The 25,000-nt window shown below is 45.3% G+C and overlaps 1 protein-coding gene across 1 annotated transcript in view; it reads right to left on the bottom strand.

Annotated features, from left to right (window-relative positions):
* Positions 1-242: 242 nt before the first annotated feature.
* camk1da (calcium/calmodulin-dependent protein kinase 1Da) overlaps positions 243-25,000 on the bottom strand; it is a 37,605-nt gene continuing 12,847 nt past the window's right edge. Inside the window, exons 2-11 of the mRNA XM_034526621.1 lie at positions 19,446-19,577; positions 17,004-17,078; positions 8,960-9,098; positions 8,555-8,681; positions 4,532-4,607; positions 1,985-2,097; positions 1,652-1,730; positions 1,442-1,529; positions 814-1,075; positions 243-457 (exon numbers count right to left, since the gene is read on the bottom strand). Of these exons, the coding sequence (XP_034382512.1) occupies positions 333-457; positions 814-1,075; positions 1,442-1,529; positions 1,652-1,730; positions 1,985-2,097; positions 4,532-4,607; positions 8,555-8,681; positions 8,960-9,098; positions 17,004-17,078; positions 19,446-19,577 (1,216 nt within the window). The 3' untranslated portion in view covers positions 243-332. The remainder of the gene's footprint in view (positions 458-813; positions 1,076-1,441; positions 1,530-1,651; positions 1,731-1,984; positions 2,098-4,531; positions 4,608-8,554; positions 8,682-8,959; positions 9,099-17,003; positions 17,079-19,445; positions 19,578-25,000) is intronic.

The raw sequence follows: 25,000 nt of genomic DNA, 5'->3' as shown, positions 1-25,000 counted from the left end.
AGAGTCCGTGGCCGCGCTGTTTGATGTGGGGGGGGCCGGAGGAATCGGGTGGTGGGCGTGCAAGTATGGCGCTGTGTGGCTTGGATCGGAGGTGCAGTCCTGTGCTCTCCCGGGAGCAGGGCGGGGAACTTGCTGGGCTGTGGGAGGAGGGGTGAGGGGTTGCGCACGTGAGGGGAGAGTTAGAAACGAAGAAGAAGAGATGGGGGAGGGTTGTGGGCGGCGGGGGGGGGGGGGAGTGGATCCTCTTCCTCTCCTGTCGTCCACCGTTTCTTTTCCGTCTCTCTGCCTCACAGTGCGGTGGCCTCCCAGCTGGTTCCCCGCTGGACCTGGCGTCACTTGGTCTCCGTGAGCACCGGGGCGGGAACGGCCGAGGGATGCAGCCGGTTCAGCTCTGCCCCCGCGGCGGGAGAAGAGGCGGCGGACGCCAGACTGCAGGGCGTGACCGACGCAGCTACACCTGAGAGGGAAGAGGCGGCAGATGGATCAGGGGGTAACGTGTAACCGACCCTTCGCTAAGCTGCACGCGCTGTCGCAGAAAAAAACATTGTTTAAGCCAATGCATTTGATTTCTTCTCTTTTCTGGTTTTGGAAACACTGACAAGAAAGGACGCCACCCTTCCAAACTCTTAATGTGCATTCAGAGTATCACTCTGCACGTCACTTGCGACGCAAACGACGGGGGCCGCCGTGCTAGGTGCGGTTGCTACGCTACGATCAGCGGAGGGGTTTAGAGCGTAATCATTTATTTTGGGAAATACATACAGTATGTTCTCCTGACTCTCCGGTGGCCTGCTACGCCTGACTCATACTCACATTCCTTGCGGGGCGCTGCTGAGTTGTTGTCTGTCGAAGAGGTTTTGCTGGCGGCCGCGTTGGCGCTCTGGCTCTCCGCCGTCTGGCCGGTGCTTTGGCTCTGAGCCGGCTGGTTCTGGCCTTCCTGGCTCTGGCTCTGGGCCGGCCTCTGCGTCTGGCCCGGCCTGGTCGGCGGGTTGGAGGCGTCCATGCTGCTCCCCATGCTGCTGCCAAGCTGCAGCCGCCTCATGTGGCGGACCACGGCGGTGGCGTTGAACGCTTGCTGGAGAGAGGTAGAACATGGGAAGATGAGCTCTGCCTTCGCCTCAAGTGAGTTTGCTGTACTACCGACGTACTGTTTCATCAGTATGAGGGATTATCTTCAGGATCTTTTAAATATTATGTTATGGTAAACTTCTAAAAGGGGATTTTGCTTTGAAGACCAGAATCTTCCATTAAAACATCTGAGGTTCAAATCTTACACAAGCTAGATGTGCTTTTAACACCCAGAGCTGGAAATGACTGTGAGGAGCAGTTCTTAAAGAAAGAGTTAACTCCTGACCACAAGGTGGGCCAAAACACAGACAATCGTTTGATGATTGGTGCTGAAGTAACGTGCTGCAATAGAGCCGCAGTAAACAAAACGTACCCTCCATTTGCTCTTGGCGAAGTTCTTTTTGATCTGTCGGCTGACTGACTCGTGGATGTTCTTGCAGAGTGCTGTATCACCAGCGATCCTGATACACACACACACACACACACACACACTTTCTCTGTTAACACTTCTGACAGTACATCCATATCTCTATTGATTTTATGCCTTTTTGTTCGCCTGTGTGTGAGTGTGTGGGCTTCTCACCAGGGGTGTCTGAGTGCCTGATCGCAGGTGAAACGCTTGGCTGGATCTTTTTCCATCAGACTGCCGATGAAGTCCTTGGCTGAATAACACACACAGGGGACAGGAAACGTCACAACTCGCGACACACAACCACCGTTCCAACTATAAACCTGAATTCTGAAACAATCGGCTTAAAAATCGTCTGACAATCCGATGATGATGATGATGACAGATGACAAGTAAAAGGATCACCAAAGTGATTACAATTCAGAGGGGAGATGACTGTGGAAAAGTGGTCGAGGGAGCAGAAGAAGGGGAAGGAGGAGGGAGACGAGGAGGAGGCCGAAGGCTCACCTGAGTCCGATATGTCGTCCCAATACGGTGCGTCGAACTCGTAGTCGGCTTTCAGGATCTGCTCGAACAGCTTGGAGTCGTTCTCGTCGTAGAACGGAGGGTAACCGCACAGCCTGCAGACGAGACGCTCACTCATTCATTCAGTTTGTTCTGCCCCTCATTCAGTCACCGGGGGACTTTGTCATTTCATGCGGCACAAAACATTTTATCTACCGATTGATTTACTCAGCCAATAAATCGTTTATTCCTCCAATGATTGATCAAATCATTCATTTAGAGCTGAGGAATATCATTAGATATTAATCTGTTGGGACAAAATGAGCCATTTGAAGATGTTTATCCCTGGCTCCGGGAAGTTTGTTGCACTAAATTCATCATTTGGATTGTTTGTTATGTAATTTAGCACGCATATGCTGCATCATAATGGGATTCATATCAATATCAGGTTGATTGTGTGAGTTTGTTAATGGTGCCTTGCCCGTTTTTGTGGCAGGGGACAAAGTCACGTTGCTCACAGCAGTGGTTAATGTGACGGGCCCTTTCTATTCGTAGTCCTGGCAGTAGTTGGCGGTATCACCTTAAGCGGGTCAACATTAGATTACTGGTTCCCAGTGTTCCCAGTGTTTACTGAGGCTCCAGTCTGGTTCTCCGTAATGAGCCGCCTGAACCGACAGCAAAGCTGCCGCTACACCAAAAACATCATTACTGAAGTCCTGGATGCACAAGAGATTTTGTTAAAAACTCATTAAAATGCCGTTCTCCATCAATACAATCACACACACAAGTTCAAATACACACGCACACAAGTTCAAACACACACACATACACACACACAAGTTCAAACACACACATATACACGCACACACAAGTTTAAATACACACACACACATGCTCAGAGAATAAAAGAAACGCACACCGGGAGAAAAGGAAGAAAGAGTCGGCCTGTCGTGAGGAAAGTAAGGCTTTCCATTTGTTTTTCTGGTTTCTCATTTGGTTACAGACTCATCTGTCACTCAGTTAAGCCTCCGCCCTATTACACACACACACACACACACACACCAGGAATTTTGGCCTGGTGTGAAGAGATGCTCGCCCTTTTGTTTTTCTGCTTGGAGACTCAGCCTCCGTTTACCATCCATCCTACTGAACATGTTTGTGCACGGGCACACACACACACACGCACACAGGATATCAGGTGATTATCATGGCTGATTACCTGATGTGATTTTTCCACCTGAGCAGCAGCTAAAAGCTAACAAGGTCTGAATCCCAACGCTAATTGTCAGCAGGGAGCTGCTCTAACTCCACACACACACACACACACACACACACACACACACACACACACACACACACACACACACACACACACACACACACACACACACACACACACACACACACACACACACACACACACACACACACACACACACACGCGCGCGTGCGCTGTGCTCTCTCACATTTGCCTACTGCTGACCTCTGACCCCTGACCACTGATCTGTGATCTCAAGCTCAAGATAATACCATCTCTGTCTGGTGGAGCATGCACACAAACACAAAAATAAATGGGGGAAAACACACACAACACACACTCTCACACACACACACACACACACACACACAAACTCTCTACAACAGCCCAGTGCACAGTGAAATTTTAGTTTTTATTGTTCGCTTACACCCAAAGGTGTGCACACACACACGAGTGAAAGTGTGTGTGTGGTGGTATGAGGTCAGTCTGACGTGGCAGAAGAAAAACAACAAGCAGTGAATGATACATCTGGACTGCAGCTCCATGTCCGTACAAGGCCGTTCAGCAGAGCTCCATCTGGCCCAGATGACAGCACACACAACATCATCAACACGCACACACATGCAGGGTAAAATCAACAAATACACACACACACACACACACACACACACACACACACAGGGCTGACACCAAGTTCAGCTACAGAACAGAGTGGAGTTGCATGAACTTTGAGGGCAATAGGCTCCGTGCACACATTAGCGTAGACTGGCACGACAAACCGATGCCAGCTAGCATAATTAAAAGAATATGGAGGTGTGTGTGTGTGTGCACCAGCTTAGCAGGAGGTGACTCATTCTCTGTCATATGTGCATCTGACTCTGATTTCCAATAGATGTTGTGCTGTTACAGATTCCTACGTGGAGAAGAAGGCACTGTAAAGTCAGATGGTGCATTTGTTTTATCCATAAAGAAAAGAGTCAAAACTGATCCCCTTTGCTTTCACAACTCGACTGTCAGAGGGTGTTTGACACTATATCTGGCCAATTAGACATCTGATCAGGTTTCTATTTATTTATTTTTTGATCCATCCCAGCCAGTCAAATGAGACGAGTCTCGCAGCATAAGAGAAAGTGTCAGAACTCTGTGACGTGTTCAGCCAACTCCATAATCTGACATAAGGTGTCAACGGGTAAACTGTGAATCGTGAATCTGACACCAGCCGGGCGTGCGGCGATGCGCCGGCTGCTCGGTGAAGCCACGGCGCGAGCCGAAGGAGACCGGTTGGTACTTACAGGATGTAGGCGATCACTCCAATGGACCAGCAGTCCACCGCCTTGCTGTACGGCTTCTGGGCCAGGACCTCTGGAGCTGAAGGAAAAGAAAAACAGGTTAGCCGTTGTTACTCGTTTCCTGATGCGACTCCATTTTGCAGTAGCCTGGTGTCTGCTTCACTGGACTTAAATCTGGATCGTGTTTTAAAAACCCTGTGCGATCATTACGTGAAAATGTGGCTGTTTTATGAGCCTGAGTCAAGAGAAAGTGAGCAGACTCTCTGTGTCTGTCCGAATTGAAATCACATGTCGGCGTTGGTGAACGGCGGGAGGTTTCCACGCCCCGCGAAAAAAGGTCGTCACTGACAGGAAAGCAGGCCCCAGAAAAAAAAGAGCCAAACAAAGCAACGGCTTCATGATTATTTAGTTTTCTTTTAGTTTTCCTGCACTTCGACATAAAGCTAACTGCTGTTTCATTAGTTGTGTAGTTCCCTCCGCTCTTTGTGTTTATAAAAGAGGCAGACTGCCCTGGCCTGACCTTCCCCTGAGGCTCATTACCGAGCCTCGAGTGACGTCAGTGAGCTCGCCATCACACACACACACGCGCACACACACACACACACCAAAATAGATTTGGCACGCTTACACACATGGAAAGATATGAAGAAATACCGAAACAGAATCTTTGCACACTTGCTGATTCAGAGTCATTGTGAAAGTGTGTGTGTGGGTGTGTGTGCGTGTGTTGTTGTTTTGCTTAGAATTATTTTTACACACTGAGCGTACATTGTGTGTTAAAGAGTTTAGGCTCAACTACGTTGGAAATATGTAAAATATGGCAGTGATCCGAAATGTTGTATGACTCCGCACAAAATATATATACATATATATATATATATATATATACATACACAGTATATATATATATATATATATATATATATATATATATATATATATACATACACAGTATATATAGTATATATATATATATATATATATATATACATACACAGTATATATATATATATATATATATATATATATATATATATATATATATATCAATCACATGAAGCGAACTGCCATCTCCTAAAATGTTGTGTTTTTTCAGGTTCAGACTTTTGGCCGGGATCTGGCGTGGGGGGGCGTGGTTTCAACTACAGGGGCGTGGCATCATGAGTGACAGCGTAACAGAGAAGGCTGAGGACCTGAAGTATGACTCAATACTTTCTATACAGCAGATTCACGGGATTGGCAGTAGACGCTAGTGACTAAGTTATGTTTATTAAGCTGTTTCAGACCATACTTGGTATGAATCGCAGTATAAGAGCCATAAACTATGCAGGTTGTGCCGTTCACAAACAACACTATAATATCTGACGTTTCTCACACCACTGTGAACACAGCGTACTGTGGTCCGGTGTGTGAGATGAACTGGTTTTGAATGATCTGGTTTATTATTTTTGCGTGAGGAAGATGTGCCGCTGAGCCTCATTCTGTTTAAAGACTATAAACAGATCAGTTTGTTGTAAACTTCACTACCAGACCGTGAGGCTGTGGTGGAGACACTTAGTGAGGACACTTAGTGAGGACACTTAGCGAGGACACTTAGCCAGAGGGAACGACAAAGTTGGTGGTAGGTGCCAATGTCTATTCAAAACACTCACGTCAATAAATCCTTTACAACACACTGTTGTCCGTCATATATTTGTATTATATTTATTAATCTGATGTCAAGTTGACGCCTGTCTATGCATTCATACAAATATACTCAAACCCCGTAGAGATGACGGTTAGCTGTGGGAACTGATCCGCACAGATTAACGTGATACAACACTGTACATTTATATTAAAGACTATAGACTTTCATCTCTATCATCATAACCATATTCTACCCTGTGCAGCACACATTCATCCAGATTAAACATGACTGTCATGCGACTATAAGGACCTACAATGTCTTTTGAAACATTACGATGGAGCGGCTTGCTGGAGCATTAATTTAGGATGTCGACAGCATTATCAAGAAAATCAGTGGACACACGGTTCCCATTAAGATTTGAACCGCTCATCATGTCCGGCGTCTGACTGTTTTATGAGTCTCCTACCGCTGAGCTTAGAAGAAACCGAAGGATTTACAGAGTACTATTAATGTAACACTCACATTAATAAATATATCACTAATAATCATCATTAACTGTTTTCTTGTGTCACATCAACGTTAATGCACGTAGCTCACCAGAACGAGTGTTGCCTGTGCAATAACATGTTTTGATAGTTTTCGGTAAATGAAGCAAGATGAAAAGGTTCACATTTTATTATTGTGAAGCATTTTGTAATGTGAATGTTCCCTCTGTGGCTTAGTGGTAGTTCAGAAGACACTGTTTCAAACTGTTTTTATTTTGCATAGTGCGGTTTGTGAACGGCACAACCTGCATAGTTTATGGCTCTTATACTGCGATTCATACCAAGTATGGTCTGAAACAGCTTAATAAACATAACTTAGTCACTAGCATCAATTGTGTTTACTGCCAATCCCGTGAATCTGGCGTATAGAAAGTATTGAGTCATACTTCAGGTCGTCAGCCTTCTCTGTTACGCTGTCACTCATGATGCCACACCCCTGCGGTTGAAACCACGCCCCCCACGCCAGATCCCGGCCAAAAGTCTGAACCTGAAGAAAAACGATCTGAAAGTGAAAATCTAAAATCTGCTACTGAAAAATGAAAGATAACTGAATCTAAATTATATTTAAACCAACAACACTTTTCATACACTTATTTTTATTTCGAATACATTGTTGAATTTTTCAATGTTCAAGACCAAAACTTGAATTTTCAGGTTCAAATCTTGTTTTCAAACGAACACAACTATTGGCCTGGATTTGGCTCCATACCGTCAGGCTAAATATAGCAGCACTTGCTTGCAGTGACCTATTCATAAAGGAGTTTGAACATCATTTGTTTACATCCCACATTGTGTTTCTGTTGGAGGACTCAAGGGGCCCAGCCAGATCCTTTTGTCAGTGGAAGTTCTTCATAAGTATATGCACATGCACATACTCAGATCTGGTTTTAATTAGGGGCTTTCCGGGATTATTTATAGTTACATTTAGACATAAATTGTCAAGAGTGGAAATGCCCTCTGGGCAAGCAAGCCTCTGCAGGAGAGGAGGCTGGTCGGGGAGCAAAGCCCAAAAATGAGCTCCATGGGGTAGATGGGCGAGAGAGGTACAGAGCGTGCAGGGAACAGAGAGAGAGAGAGAGACAAACACAAGGTTTTGATCATTTAAAGTCGAAATGTGTGTTTCATAGATTTTAGGATGGAGAAAATACAGAAAAGCAGACAGACGGAAACTACAAATAAATATTGATCTGTCACACAACATGAACTACAGCTGGGTAAAGAAATGATGGCCTGATGGAGGCGCTGCAAAATACATTTATAAAAGTTCAACATTATAATTAAGACTGTTACTTATACATCTGTCCGTCTGTCTGTCCGTCTATGGCAGATTTATTTGTGAGTGTGTTTGTGTTCTGACATGGTACACACACACACACACACACACACACACACACACTCGTGCACACACGCACGCATGCACGCACACACACACACAGTGCACCAGATCCCAGTGAAGCAACAAAGACGATGTCAAATGCTAACAACATGCATTCTTTGAATTTTTCATGCGTCTTGTTGGATCGACTTGTATTTACACAAACATTTAGCGGCATGATGAAAAATACAAACGTGTGCCAGTTGGGACCTGCATCGCCAAACCACGGGGCGGATATGGACCCCAAACTAGTGCCTGTTCGTTAAACCTCTTCCAACTTCAGGACCCGTTGTTTTAAAACTCACCAAGAGCTTCAAATGGGCCATCGTGGAAAGCTCAACGACAGACGTAACAATGACTAAAGAGCCTCATCAAACTGTTTATTATCTCTTCATAAAAGCTTTTTAACTGTTTCCTGGATGCTAAAGTTTGATGAGTTTTTTTTGAGTGGGGAGAAGAAGGACTACAGACTAACTTACCCACATATCCCGGCGTGCCGCATGCAGTGGACATGACGTCGCCACTGCCCTCCATCTTGGAGAGACCAAAGTCGCTGATCATGATCTTGGACTCGTCTTGGGGATTAAAATACAGCAAGTTCTCTGGCTGGAGGATGGAGACGGAGAGAAAGAGAGCTTTATGTCATTGTTGTGGCTTTCATTTTCATTTTTAAATCCATGGGGATGTGGATAGAGACACAACCTTCCTTTATGGAGACCACTAGGACCAATCCCCTCTCTTCTAAGAGCGCACCACTGACCCACAATGCACTGCATGTGTCAGCCTCATTGCTGCAGTAAATCATTGCCTGTCAAATAAGAACAGACCGCTCGTGTGGTGTAAAATACGCAAGGTGTGTGTGTGTGTGTGTGTATGTGTGTCACCTTCAGGTCTCGGTGTACGATGCCCATCTTGTGCAGGTAGTTCACAGCGTCCAGGACTTGTCGGATCAGCGTGCTCGCATCCTTCTCCGTGTAGAAACCCTTTTCCACGATTCGGTCGAACAGCTCGCCGCCGGACACCCTGCAGAATGGCAAGGAGATTCAGTGTGTGTGTGTGTCAGTGGATGTTTGTTAAAAAAATAAACATTACCATGCATGCACACACATGGCAGTGACCGGTGAAAGGCCGGGAGGGTGAGGGGTGAGGGGCTCACACACACGCACGTATGCACGCTCCTCGCTCACACACACACACACACACACACACACACACACACACACACGTATGCACGCTCCTCGCTCACACGCACACACACACACACACGTATGCACGCTCCTCGCTCGCACACGCACGTATGCACGCTCCTCGCTCACACACACGTATGCACGCTCCTCGCTCACACACACGTATGCACGCTCCTCGCTTGCACACACGCACGTATGCACGCTCCTCGCTCGCACACGCACGTATGCACGCTCCTCGCTCGCACACGCACGTATGCACGCTCCTCGCTTGCACACACGCACGTATGCACGCTCCTCGCTCGCACACGCACGTATGCACGCTCCTCGCTTGCACACACGCACGTATGCACGCTCACACGCACGTATGCACGCTCCTCGCAGGCTCACACGCACGTATGCACGCTCCTCGCTCGCATACACGCACGTATGCACGCTCCTCGCAGGCTCACACGCACGTATGCACGCTCCTCGCTCACACACACACGTATGCACGCTCCTCGCAGGCTCACACGCACGTATGCACGCTCACACACACGTATGCACGCTCACACACACGTATGCACGCTCCTCGCTCGCATACACGCACGTATGCACGCTCCTCGCTCACACACACGTATGCACGCTCACACACACGTATGCACGCTCCTCGCTCGCTCGCACACACGCACGTATGCACGCTCCTCGCAGGCTCACACGCACGTATGCACGCTCCTCGCAGGCTCACACACACGTATGCACGCTCCTCGCAGGCTCACACGCACGTATGCACGCTCCTCGCAGGCTCACACACACGTATGCACGCTCCTCGCTCGCTCACACACACGTATGCACGCTCCTCGCTCGCACACGCACGTATGCACGCTCTTCGCTCGCATACACGCACGTATGCACGCTCCTCGCAGGCTCACACACACGTATGCACGCTCCTCGCTCGCTCACACACACGCATGTATGCACGCAAAGAGATGATTGCATAAAAAGTACACTTTTAAACTCAGATTGTACGCATACGGTGGTGAGCACTTTATACTCGCACAGTTTTCCTTACATTAGATTTGAAAGAAAATCAGAATTTCTTACTTTTTGCTTGATTTTTTACGTCCATACAAAATAAGATATTCCACCACACTTACAGTGAGGCTCTCTGCATGCAGACAGAATGGAACGCATCAATGCTGGTAAAAGAAAAATACTCTAATTTGACCCCAGAGGAGAAAAATAAAAAAATTAATACATTTCAAAGTTCATCCACTCTGGCAGATTCTTTCAATATTTAGGTTGATGTTTCATGACTCCAGACCACATAAAAAGACTTGTTCAGGTGCACACACAGTCAGAGCAGATGGGAACCATCATGAGCTGTACAGACGCACAGCTCCCCCTGGTGGAGGATAACCTCACGGTGGCATCTAATCTAAATGTTTGGTTGGTAATGTGGAACAAAAAGACATGTGTAAGCAACAGGAGCAGTATTTGTAATATTACCAGTAGTAATATTAATAGTAGTACTACCCAACCAATTTTGTAGTTTTCTCTTTATACGGCATGTTTATACTTTGTGTATTAAACATAATGAAGGCATACGCACACATAAACTAATACACTGGTGGCCAGAAATGTGCACATACAAGACCACAGACACACAAAAATGCACAAAGGCAAACACATGCACACACACACACACACACACACACACAGCGTATCTGTGGGGCGTCGTCACGGCGACAGATCAGATTAGAGCCTGTGGAAGTTAAACTCTAATGAAGTTTCTGAAAAAAAATGAAAAAAAGATTAGAATTAATTGCTAATCCTCTGACTCTTCAAAGGGGGCAGCGACATGTTCGGTTTCAGAGGCAGTCATTTCTGGGAATGACAGGGCCAAACACACACAAACACACACACGCGCACACACACACACCAAAAAGGGGAGCTCAGCCACCAGGCTGCATGGTTGCGTAAGCGTTTGCGTAAGGAGACCATGGCAAGCAGACAGGAGCACCCACACAAGAGCATACATGGACACACGAGCACAGACGCAAGGGCAGGACCACACACACACACACGCACACACACACACACACATTTTAAAAGCAAGCGTATACACACAAGCGTGAAACACAGAGACAAAGATACAAGGTCACACATCAAAGTTAAACACGTACAAGTACGCACATTAAACACTATGTCACACACATAAAAATAAGGCGGAGGGAGTCAAATTAACCTCAGATCAGATTTCTATTCATTTGATACACACAAAAAATAAACATCCAATATTAGGAGGTCAAAGGTCACAGCAGCCTTACAATATATGTATGACCCCAGCCAAAATCTAATTTTGTAGATGAGTGGCATTATTAGTCTGAACAAGGGTTCTTTCGCATGGCGTCATTTTGTAATCTTACTACCGTCTTAACGTCGCAAGCCTTATCATCTTTGCCAAAAAAAAAGGTTTTAAGCTTTTTAAAGCGGTTATTAGGTTGTAATCATTTTTCCGGAAAGTCAACATTTCGATTGGAGACTGGAAAATGAAACGTGAGGAGCTGCTGGCTGTGTATAAAGCGCATGTCGACAGTGTTTTTGTAGTTACTCTGACTACCAGAAGCGGAAGACACAGGTCTCCATCGGCTGTGAGAAACTAAATAAAGTTGAGCGTTAATCGAGATTGATTTAGCTTGCAGCTAGCTTGCCACGAGCTATCAGACAGGCAGGTCGGTTTAATTTGCTCTCGAGATGAACTGTCATACATTTCAACTCAGTGCAGACCTTTGTCTACCGACAGTTATTCCCAATCACTGATGGCTGATGGATGTGGTTCTGTAAAACCACTTGATTTTTGGTTTCTCGTTGAATATTTCCAAATATCGCTCATGGCAACGCTAACGGTGCTAAACCGGAGGGATGGCAGTGAGAAAAAAAATGGGCGCGTCTGCATAAATAGCTCTCGACCTACTTCTAGAAAACAAATAAAGTGATGTTTTTGTTTGTTTTTTTAAGTAAATCCTCAAGGGACGTTTTGTTATTTTCCAGCGTGACACCTACATTTGTTTGGGGACCTTTTCAGGCCCTCCACACCCGGCGTCCATCCACACAGGTGTTTCCACTCAGCGAGGCTGATTAAAGCTCCTCTGTGCTTTCAGTGGGCGGGGTTTCAATTCAGAGTTCAGCACACAAGCATCACGTAAACAAAACCCGCCGTGTGTACTTGTCTTATTTACACCTGTGGTTTCCCTTTGGACATGGCGACATGTCCACACTGCTCCCTCTTCAACCTGAAAGGGGTCTAATTAGCCGGAATAAGTGGCAACAGCTGGGCTTTAAATCACTGTGTACATTACGAGTCCAGCACATTTCGGGGGGGGAGAGTCGTCCACATTTTACAGCTGCGGATGAATTTTCATGTACACACTTTTATTTTCTCCAAGACGACTGCTGCCACTTTCCATTTCTCACTCCCTTTTTCTTTTCTTTTTAAACCATCCCTACATTCATCTCTCCTCCGTCAGCTCATCGGTTTAGAGGCAGGCGGCCGCATCGCTGTCTCGAAGCGACGGTTGTGCATCATGGCTGACAGGACGCCTTATTTTCAAGCGTGCGTGTGTGTGTGTGTGTGTGTGTGTGAGAGAGAGAGTGAGATAAAGATATATATACATGCTGTTCACCGTGGCAGAGACCTCTGGTTTCTTTTCTTTGATCCAGTTGAGGTTTGTTCACACTTATCACACAAACACCTTAATAACTATTAATAACTTTAGTTTACAGTCTGAAACCATTCATTTGATTGGCAGGATTTTGGTAAATGACAAGACAGTTTGATCATTTTGTCAAGATGTAATTCCACCAAATCGATACAAGATGATAGTGAAGAATTGTCCAGGCGATGCAGCAAATAAAAAATAAACTATATCATAAGAACAAAAAATGGTCACCTTTCTGAAGGTCAGAGAGTCAGATGCTGCACACGTGTTATTTACTTTCTGCACCTTTTTGCTAATATGCCTCTCACAACACAAACGGCATCAATATGAAGCCCCCGTTGCTCTCGGTTACATCCATTTCCAGAGCGCCGTTGACGGGTGGAGGTTACGTAAGACAGGCAGTGATGAACGGGAGCGAAGGAAGCGCTGTCAGACTGCATTGATCCGCCACTCCGCATTTACACCAGAATTATTATTACCCCCTCCCTGACATCTCGGTAAATGAACACAATTAAAACAAATGAGGTTCCTTATTACGGTGGCGACTGGTCTGGAAAAAGCCTGGTTTTCTGCTCCACGTTTAGTGAGGCCCTGATGACAGATTGCTGTCACCAGCGACACAGATTTCTTTCTGCACACAGCAGATCTGTCGTACAGTGACGGATCTGCTCTGTGTGCAGCATAAGGGAGAACAGCCTGAGGTCAGAAGAAAAGAGCCTGAACTGCTCTCTTTTCTAATGCTCTCTCTCTCTCTTTCTCGCGCGGAAAAATATGAATTGTGACAGTCACAAGGGTTATCCGAAAAGCTTCTCTATCATAAGAAAAATATATGTCGCACAAACAACGGCTTTTCAAAACTGCACGACTAATCTCTCATGCTGATAATGCCACCTGCTGCAATTCTCAAGGTCCCCATGAAATGCTATTAAGCGGGTGTTAACTTTGACCTTGTAACTATGGCAACCGACCCATAAGCAATGAATAGATGGAACCTGAAAGACGACAAAAAAACAAAAAAAGGTAAAAGAAGAAAAAGACAATTGAAGTGAGCAGGCGAAAGCCAAGAGGTGATGGAAAAAAGGTGTGAGAGGGGAGGAAAGGAGGCGAGGTAATGAAGGGAGCAGAGAGCAGATGGGGACGCAGGGATGGGGGGTAGGGTGGAGGGGTGATGGGGTTACTGTTAATGTCTCTGTCACCCTTTGTTAGAATGGAGAACTGTCTTTTGGCCTGAACGCGTAATGAAAGCAGTAAAGAATGAGGCAGCAGGTTGTACGGTCAGAACCCTTTGAGATGAGGTTTCATTGAGTCTGAATACCGGTGCTACTGGAGCAGGAACAAGGACATCAACTTAGTTGCTGCCCAGAGACAGAAAGCAATGTTTTTGGTAAAGCTTCCACTCCTTATGTGACACGATTCTATTTCTTAAATTTGGATCCAATTGAAAAAGCCATGGCATCTTCCTGTGGTTCGAATCTCCCTTTAGCCTCGAACTGATTGAGCAGTCAAGTTAAGTCCCTTCCTCCTCATGTTACCCCCCGTAGTCCAGCTGACAAGTCAACACAAGTACTGTTAATAATTATTCCAGACAACAGGAAACTCTGTCAAAAGGTTGACGGCATTGAAGGTCAGCAGCGGAGTAAAACCTCTGACTGCGGCCGAGCCAGCCGACGATTTCAGGTGACGTAACGCACTTCTCAAGCAGGCGTTTTGGAGGAAACTCGGCTCTGTGAACGGCGGAATTTACACGATTAACCTGCGTGTTTACTGCTCAATTATTCGGATATCATCACGATTTTGGCTCAACGCAAATAAATGAGGTGATCCACTGGGATGCTGACGGTTATAATGCAATTGAGAATGAGGGGGCGCAATTACAATGTTTTGGCTTCACTTTTGGGGAACTGTCATGCCGCTGCACTCGTAGACTGTGTATAAGAAGTGGACGTCTCCATCGTGACGACGTCCACTGGTTTGTGGGCCGCTGTTCTGAAGGCTCGAGTTTGGGGATTTCGCAGTCGCCATCTTGGAAAGATGGCAGGAAATTTAACGTAACATTGAAGTAAAAGTAGTCCTCCGTTTATTGAAAGGTGCAATAAAAAATACTAAAATCCTAAAAAAAACTATGAATGATCGCGATAAACAATCACGATTCATTACAATGATAATTTTGGGTGCGGTCCTTCAGTCATACATTATCATTATTGTCAGCTTGTTAGCTAGCTATGGATGAAAGTTTGCCATCTTGGACAAATTACATTTGGCCTTGTTGACTTAATAAGCAATAAACTGCAACTTTGCTCAATAAAAAACAAAACTGCTCCGGCCTTTTTTGGTCTGGTGTAGCTTACGGTCGTTAACATTAGCTAATGTCACACAGATAGCGCTGTACAAATCTACAAGACATTTATATTTATATTTCTTCTGCACGAAGCGATTCTTTCGATGAACATATTTAGCCTGGATTGAAAATGTCACCGCTACCTCCCATAAATACCATTAAATACCAGTGATGTCAGTTAAAACTGCTTATCAGATGAGGTCTGACGTAACTATTACAGTAATCCATATGGGAGCCACATCTTATCGAGCTATTCCTGAGAGCGATGCAGCTACAGCAGAACAACCTGTTAAAGCTTCGGATGCTCTCCGTCTCCAACACAGTCGTCACTATTCAATCTGTGGTTCACTGTCAGCCTTTGGAGCCCTTTGGTACCTTGAAAACCATCCATCATAATATACAAGATATGTAAATTCTCCTTCAGGCTAAACTGCAACAATCACCCAGTTTCCATTTCTATTGATTATGACATACAGCTACTACGTGAAAAAAAAAAATCAATTGATCTTGATTAATGCCGTTCAAAAGTCAAATATTAGCTTTTAATTAAGAGCTCATTCCCTGAATCAAAAGCAGAAAAAAGCTGTATTTTTACAGTAAAACTAAACAAACAAAAAAAGCTAACGTAGAATGATCCCCCGATGTGCGAGGCGAACAAGGCAATGGATAAACGCCGGGCTGTGATTGTAAACATAGCCCCTGTTGTGTAATCCCCAGCATGACCTCCATCTGAACTTGACTGAAATGATTCCAGCACAAGAGCCAAACTGCCCGACACACTTATTCTCTTATGTAACCTTGCAGAGGAGGTTAGTGGGGCACCCATGGGTGAACAACACACCCGCTGCTCCCCCCTACAGCTGACCATCAAAGCTGTTACCGATGTATTGTGTGTGTGTGTGTGTGTGTGTATTTGTGGGAGGACGGGTGGGCGGGCTGTTTGTGCGTGTGAGATGTCGTCTCAATGGAGCTGTCATTGAAGTGTGTGTGTGTGTGTGTGTGTGTGTGGTGATGGGTGGGTGGACAGAAGAATAAGATTAAACATTGGAGAAAGACAGCGATGGAGAATTATGAATCTCATTTATATGTAGTGCCATGTATAACTCAAGAAAACATTGTCATTTTAAGATTTATGTATTCAACAGATATTGCTTTTGTGGTTTTCCCCGGAAAGTTATAATGTTTGTAAATATATAATATCACCAAAAATAAAGCACACACAATAAACAGAGAAGTTTGTATTTTTGACAAAGAAACAAAGGATTTTCTTTCTTTCACCAGTGATCCCTCGCCTTGAACAATCCCAACACTAAGATCTTTGTCTAGAGTCGAGTGAGGGTCCATCTCCAACAACGTCCTAACATCCTACACTTCACACAACTGTGGCTCAGTGGTGAGCAGGGTCGTCCTTCAATCAGAGGATCGGCGGTTCGATCCCCAGCTCCGCTAGCCCATGTCGATGTGTCCTTGGGCAAGACACTTAACCCCAAAATTGCTCCCGTAAGTGTGTCTACGGTGTATTAAAGTTAATTAGTACTGATGAGCAGGTGGAACCGTAGCTCCTCCCATCAGTAGGTGAATGATGTTAAGTACAGGTCCATTTACCACAATGCAGGTGGATAGCATATTTCCACACTGAGTCATCCTGCTCTGCAGGTTGAGGCGATCAACAGTCCCAAAAGTAAGAAAAAGACATCAAACTTACAGCTGCATGATCAGGTAGAGGTGGTCAGGACTCTCGTAGATGTCTTCCAGCGCCACGATGTTCTCATGCTTGATCCTGCAAAGCAAAGACAGACCATCGGCGTTTTATTTCAAAGCTGCGGCACATCTTACGTCACACAATAACACATTAACGGAAGCAAACGCTGATGGTTTTTTTCCGATCATATTACATGATCTTCATCTGCCGACAGAGTTTGCCCAGTTACGGAAACGTAGATTTCCATGTTCGTCAACGTTACCTGCTGATGAAGCTCATGTGATATGATTGAAAGCTCCAGAACAGCCATTAAATGGACCTTGAGGTGAGACTGTACTGACATTGTTCTGCGTTCCCCGCTGCAAAGTATGTGGATGTTGTGTACGTGAGAAATGCCAGGATGTACACCAGATCGTATTCAGTTGAAAGTTCTGGAGAAATAGTCAGTAAATTGTGAATTGAAAGTGTTCTGAAGCCGAGGATGAACTTTCGCAGATGACTTCAGGGACTCGAACTGACAACCTTCCGCTCATGGAGGGACATTTGGCCGCTGAACTATTTTCATCTTCTCCTCACCTCTCTGCTCATTTCTGTCAGTTCGCTCCTGGTTTCTCCATGGTTACGGCTCTAAGGGGTGTTTCTATCCTTCTGTGTGTGTGTGTGTGTGTGTGTGTGCGTACATTTGTTATCCTAACAACTCATACGTTGTAGAAACGTTGATTGATTTTCTGTGCGGGTTAATCATCTTTTGCATTGCGAACAGAGGTAATTCCCCCTGGTCTATCTCTCTTGCTCCCTCTCACACACACGTACACACACACAGACACACACACACACACAGGAATGCACAGCAGGTGCACAGGTGAGCATCTAACACTTATTATTGAGCGTGCAACCTTTGCAACGGCAGGCAGACGATGAACCGCTGAGACGTGACTCATACACACAGACACAGGCGTGCAGGTTAATAAAGGGATGTGTGTGTGTGTGTGTGCGTGTGTGTATTGAAGCCCTGCCTGACATAATGAAGAGAGTCAGGATGCATTCAGAAGATCCCTCTCACACATTACCGGCGTATTGCTCCTGCCAGTTGTTCTCATTCACAGATTTCTCCTGCTGCACAGATGGAACTGCTGTGCACAGAAGGATGTCATGTGGGGCGTTTTCCATTTGCTTTTTAATCTTTTGAGATGTAGCACGGAACAAAGCTCAGAAATAAGCTGCAATGATAAGTTGATTAATTGTTTAGTAATTTATTAATAATTACATTTGTAAATACGGGAATCAGAACATTAATATGGCAGCAAAAGACTATTTGCGAGTCATTTATCAAGTGAAATTGACAAACATTCTTTAAATGTAATGTCTAGATTATGGACAGTTGGAAGAGAGAAATGTCAAGACTTTGGGGCTATACTTCACATTTTATATATATATATATATATATATGCATATATGCATGAATAATATGATACCTATTTGTTGCGATCCCTAACATTTTGAGACCAGTTTTATAACTCCGGCTTGGACACTCCCTGGAAATGTTGCACCATGGGAAATCAAGCAGAAATGTCAACTATGGGGATGATGCTGTTGACCTACTAGAATACAGGTGGTGTTGCTTGTGTTTACGTTCCTCCAAATAAAAGAATAAACAACAATTCTGGAAATGTCTCGATCGTTCCACAATTCATTCCCTCGTCTCCCGTCAGCAGCGCGTCGCTCTATTCGCCCCTCGGTCGGCGTAAAGTCATCAGCTTTCCCCTCCGAAGCCGACCCGGAGTCTCACTCGTGTGTTTGCAGTAATGACACTCGTTTGTCTCAATGACAGTCTGCATCTCTCTCTTGATTACTGGAGGCAATTTTCATTTTCTCTAATGTTACACAGTGCGGCCGAACGAACACATTTATTGCACCTAATAGAATAATATATCTGTATTTCTGTATAATAAGTGTGTGTAAAAAGGAAGTCCTTTTTTTTCTTCTTTTGAAGGTAAGCTTCGCCTCCCTTGCATGTTAGTAGCTGCCATGACTGTTATTATACAGTATACTAGTCACAAATATCTACATATAATCCTTTTTAATATGTGTGCTCGTGTGTGTGATGCTCAGGAATGTCTCCCAACGCCGAGGGCAGAAAGACCAACTTCTTCTCGTTTGCGTGCAAAATTAAGTCGCAGCGTTTCCTCTCAATTGACTGAAAGTCCAGCGGCGGCATCCAAACGGGAGTTCGCCGCAGGATTCTCCTGCTTGATATTGTGCGGCCGCTTTGAGCTCAGACAGACAGGGGTCTCAGTCGTGTGTGTGTGTGTGTGTGTGGTAGGTGGGCTGCGGATCGTGACCCGGGGGCGGAGAGGAGAAGAGAGGAGATGCACAGTTGCCCCGGTAACCGGGAATTAGGGAGGCTTTACATGTATGGGTGCGCGCGCCCGTGACGTCACTCACTTCCTCAGCACGGCGATCTCGTTCTCGATGCTGCTCTCCTTCCCCTTCAGAGCCTTCTTGGGGATGCACTTCACCGCGAACATCCGTCCGGTCAGCTTCTCCTGGGCCAGGACCACCTCGGAAAACGCTCCTCTGGGAACACATTTAGAAACAGAAAGGGAGTCACATTCATGATCATTTGTGTCGGTCTTCTGACGGTTTTCACAGTACATTCAAACAAATAAAGTATGGGAGCTCGAGCTCACCAAACCACTTTGGTTCTACCTCATTGCCAGATTAAACCTAGCAACCATAAGGGGAAAAAAATAAACTAGGAATAATTCAGTTATTTTGCCTTTGAGATCTCATTGACAGCAGGTACAGGTGTCTGATCTTAACAAGCAGAAAATCCCACTGCTACGATAACGGGATTGGATCTGCCAAGTGTAACATTAGCAATCGTTTTTACTCATTCGCTTAGAGCGACTGCCGCGGTTGGGAAATCATTTCCAATTTTTGGTTTCTTTCATCATAAAGATGGATTCAATCATGAATCACTGCAACAATATTAGGAGAAAACGGTCTCCCGGTTCTTGTATGAGCGAGTGGGTGGGCGAGTGTGTGCGTATGTGTGTGCGTGTGTGTGTGTGTGCTGGGGGAGACAAGAGGGGCGATGAATGAAGATGAGCCTATTGAGAATTAATCTGCCATCGACTCCTGTGACGATCTGCTATCAGCTTCACTGACGTCGCATTCGGGGGAAACAAACATCTCTCTATCGTTATCGTTTCTTTGAAATTGGGTTTTAAAAATCAAAACTGTTCTTTGACTTATTACAACAAAGAAGGTGAAACGGGGCCAAAGCAGTCAGGAAGGAATCGGAGTGGTAAAGCAATAAAAAGGTGTGTTTTTTATTCCCTTGATTAAACATTTCACCGGATTATCTGTCAAACCTGATATTAACATCAGTCAAGGCTCAATTCATGAATTCACTTCCTTCTCTCCATCTTATGCACCTGCCTGCATGGAAAACCAGTCTCACCAGGTGGCCTTTCCCGCAGACAAAGGCTGTTGTGAATGGGCTCTCGATCACATCGATAAGCGCTGCTGTGCGTCGCAGTTGCCGAACTCCTCCAAGGTGTTCGCTCTCTGTGTTTTTTCTCACGCCTCTTAGCGTGAATCTCGCTCTCTTCTCACCTTCACTTCCTCCTCCTCCTCCTCCTCCTCCGCTCATCCTCTTTGCGTTTCTCACCTCACTCTCTTTTACAGTGATAAGTGATCATATTGTCAGTTGCCCGCCCCCCCCCCCGGTAATCAAGGTGGACCGTACGGCTCACCAATCGGATCACTCCGATTGCCCTCGCGCACACGCAACAGATACCTGCTGGCGCTGATAACAGCTGCTGTAGGTTTTCCGGTGACGTCAAAGAACAGACAAAACAAGTGTTTGCACTGTTGCCTCGCTTGCACACAAGGACACACACACACACGAGGACACACACACACACACAAGGACACACACACACACGAGGACACACACACACACAAGGACACACACACAAGGACACACACGAGGACACACACGAGGACACACACTTTTCATTCATCACCCGCAGAGACGGAGAAAGAGACGGGTACACACATGAATGAGCATCCATTGACAAAAACAGCCACACAGGGATACGTATGCTCACAACCTCTCAACCACTTCGCCACACACTGCGGGCCTGTGTGTGTGCGCGTGTGTGTGTGTGTGTGTCTGCATTCTACCTAACCGACAGTATGTGAACGTACCCTTAATCTGCACTAAACTCTTCTTCCCATAATCCTAATAATCCCACCATTATAACAGTAGAGAACAAACACTTTTTTTTATTATCAGAAGCATAACTCTGTGAGCTAATATGACCAAACGTTCACTTTGATGATGATACTGCCTATATTACAAAAGACCTGCCTCTCATCTCACACCAGTGGTGACGCAGTGGCGTTACATTCTCACAGCTGCGGGTGTTATTAATCGTCGCAGGTGGGAAGATTGCAGCTGCGGTTGCTTTTGTTGCTACCTGCTGTGATTGTGTCGTTAAATCAAGGATGTGCAAAATAATTCAGTGGTAATCCTCGATGAATCAGAGGAACTGTGAGGAACTGTTAACAGCCGCTGCGATCCATCTCGATATAATAACGTTGGATCGAATGTAAAGCATCTGCACTTTCAGACCAACTTCTGGCATAACTCCTTCCAATAACTCTCCATTCAGAAATGGACTTTCAGATTTAGTGAACAAAGTGGAACATTATATGGTCATTTGGTCAATCTATAAGTGACCAAATGAGGCAAAGGGTTCCACGAGTGACTGGGTTGACTGCAGGGCGACATTCATCAGCTGAAGCTTTGAGTGAGGAAGACTATCCTGAAGTTACAACTAGACGTCCACTAGAAACACTCAAATCAGCAGAAAGAAGCTTCAGGTCACCCCATAAATCCACTGTTAATGGGATATGCAGAAACACTCAAATGAAACCATTCTTCATGGGTTAGTGTTTATCCAGCTTCAAGATGTGTATCCAGAATGACATCAGACAATATGGATAAATGGAATTCCATCATTAAATATTAGAAAATATCTTCTTAAAAGCAAACTACTTCTTTTTCTTTCTTTCTATTTGAACTGAAGCATTGAAGCGTTTCAACTCCTTAATAAGACACTTAACTTTGGGTTGTGGCCTTGGTGTAAGAGTCACAATGTGATTATTATTATTGTTATTATCAATAGAAACAAAATATGGGTACATCATTTGCATTGACACACAGACACACACACACACACACATTATGTCTGAATGGTGGAAGTGAATGAAATGTGAAGCTGAGCTAAACTGAAATGAGGACAGTAGAGAGGGGGAGGGAAAGAGAGAGAATGTTTGTGTAGGTGTGTAGGTGTGTGTACAAGCAAACACACACCTACACACACTGAAGGACCTGTGGGACTCATTTGATTGGAGAACAGGAGCTTGTATAACATCTGGCTACTGAGTTCACTAACTGGCCCTGGCCAGTGTGTGTGTGCGTGTGTGTGTGTGTGTGTGTGTGTGTGTGTGTGCGTGTCGGGTTGACCGGCTGGCAATCCCAGATTGCCGTTACCCGCGGCAACAATGATTGCATTTCTTCCTGTATAAACCTGTGTAACTGTGTCAGTCGAACTCCGCAGCCTCTGTGAGTGTGCCGCGCAAGAAATGCATTGGCAGCAACAGTGTGTGTGTGTGTGTGTGTGTGTGTGAGACAGACTGTTTCCCTGTTGAATATGCACTTGATGAAGACACGCACGCACACACGCACGCACGCACACACACACACACACATACACACACACAGTGTTAGACAGAGATAGAAACGGAGGGACTAGCATAGGCTCACAAGGTGACAGTGACACATTTAACATGGAGACTCACAGCAGCCATCAGTGTTTCTCAATGATGAGCTGAGAATACATTAATTATAAAAAGTTGTTTAGTCATCAGAATTGTTTGCGTCTTCACTGAAAGCAGAAAAAACACCAAAGAGAGAGCAAGGGCTTCTTTTGAGGGCCGTAAACCCACAACAGAAGAGGCTAAGATGGTCAGACGGACCAGAATGCAAAGCGGCTGCAAGATGAGTTGGGATGGGATTAAAACAAAGAGAGAATGATCCCACGTGAACACCAACTGTACATACGGGCTCGGTTTGAGAAGAGAAACAGACAAGCAGAACCCCCACATTCATGTCAGGAACAACGAACCTCGTAGATAACATTTTGGAGAGTAAACGGTGTGGTTCCAGTGTGTAAAACCCGGTTTCGTAGCATCATAAACCAAATGTGCGTTGCTCTGCTGTACGACACACCTTCAACTAAACCTTTTACTGTATTTAAAACATGCCATCTCTATTATTGCCAGTGTCAGAAACACTAAATCCCTGTTTGATAGATAAAGGTACTTAATCGTGGTGTGAAAATGGCTCACGCTTGGGTCTAATTGGCATGATATCACACCTCTATTAACAAACCCTGCATAAACAGGGATGTTGAACAAGAGTCATCGATGCAGGTAACCCAGACAATGCCCGAAAGCCCATTAATGCCCTCTGTTGTCTCACAAAGTGCTCAGGTACACTGGAACTGGCATAAATTGAGAGTGTGGAATGGCATTAATGGCGCACGGTAATTGTGTTAAGTGCAAAACGTTAACACGTACCTCACAAGATCCGGAGCCGCTCAATTTAATCTGCGGGTCCTTTGTTAACTCTGTTTTTTACAGCGCTTGGAGGACATTGCTCCTGCACACGCGTCACGATGCAATTTGATCAGCCTCATAACGATGGCCTGATGTTTGCAGAGGTTTTCTTCCCCGCTCCCACCACTGTGAAGTAAAGTTTCATTTTGGCGTTATTGCCATCGATCTGAAGTCTAAATACAGCGGGGCGTTAAAATGAAATCAAGCAGAGACGAGGCAAAAACAAATAACAGTGATTTGACCGACAACAATGGCAGCCAAAGGACAAAATAAAACGGCAGCTGGGAAAGAACCGGTAGGCTTTCTGGATGCATATGGTTCTCACAAACACACACACACACACACACACACACGCACGCACACACACACACACACTCTCTAACACGCAGAGAGGGATAATGTCAGCTCTGTAGGTCTGCTCCTGCCCAATCAATAATTAGTAGTTTAATCAAAGCAGAAGCGGTTGCCTCTGAATGTGCTCTCACACACACACACATGCACGCACACACACGCACGCAAAAAAAACACCCGATAATGACAGAGCATGAGCAAGGACAATTATACGGCGCCAAACTACCGTCATCACCGAGCAGACCATGTACGCACACACACACACACACACACACACACACCATTATTTTCATGTGCTTTAAATACAAAGTCATCGGCTTGAGTCATTAACTCAACAAAAAGACAAGATACTTGCGTTCGTCGTATTGTTTTAGGGTTCATTTAGGATCAATTTTCCCAATTGCAGGACAGATGATTATCAATTTTAACAATGAAGTTTTAGTTACACGTCATCCTCCACCGTCTGCAATCATTGACGGTCCTTTCTTGCATCACAAGAAACTCACTTCGTGGAAGCTTTTGCAGGAGTCTCCGCGTTCTGCTTCAAAGATCCTGCTCAGAACTGTCCGGCTGTGATCGCAGCCAGTTATTACACAATAACCTACAAGGTTATATGAGGTACAATATTGGACCGTAACATAGTGTAACCAAACGATCACGTCCGTGTAATGAGATTACAATTCAAACGGGGCCCAGAGATCAGCAGCAACAGATACACATGTTGCCAACCCTCCTAAACCGTCTCAGGACCCGTTGAAGGGTCCTGACCTGTAGGTGGAGCACAGCGGATCTGGATCACCATGGCAACGGGAGGCAAGGATTATTTATTTGTTTTACAGCTGCTATGTAAAAGCAATCGAGCAGAATAACAGGACAGGTGACATGCCAACAGCTTTCAGCACAACCTCAGTCTCCATATGTAGAAAACAACATAAACACTGGGGGGGGGGGGG

This window comes from Cyclopterus lumpus, chromosome 23 (genome assembly GCF_009769545.1).
Source record: "Cyclopterus lumpus isolate fCycLum1 chromosome 23, fCycLum1.pri, whole genome shotgun sequence".
Taxonomy (NCBI): domain Eukaryota; kingdom Metazoa; phylum Chordata; class Actinopteri; order Perciformes; family Cyclopteridae; genus Cyclopterus; species Cyclopterus lumpus.
This window is presented reverse-complemented; position numbering and strand designations above follow the sequence as displayed.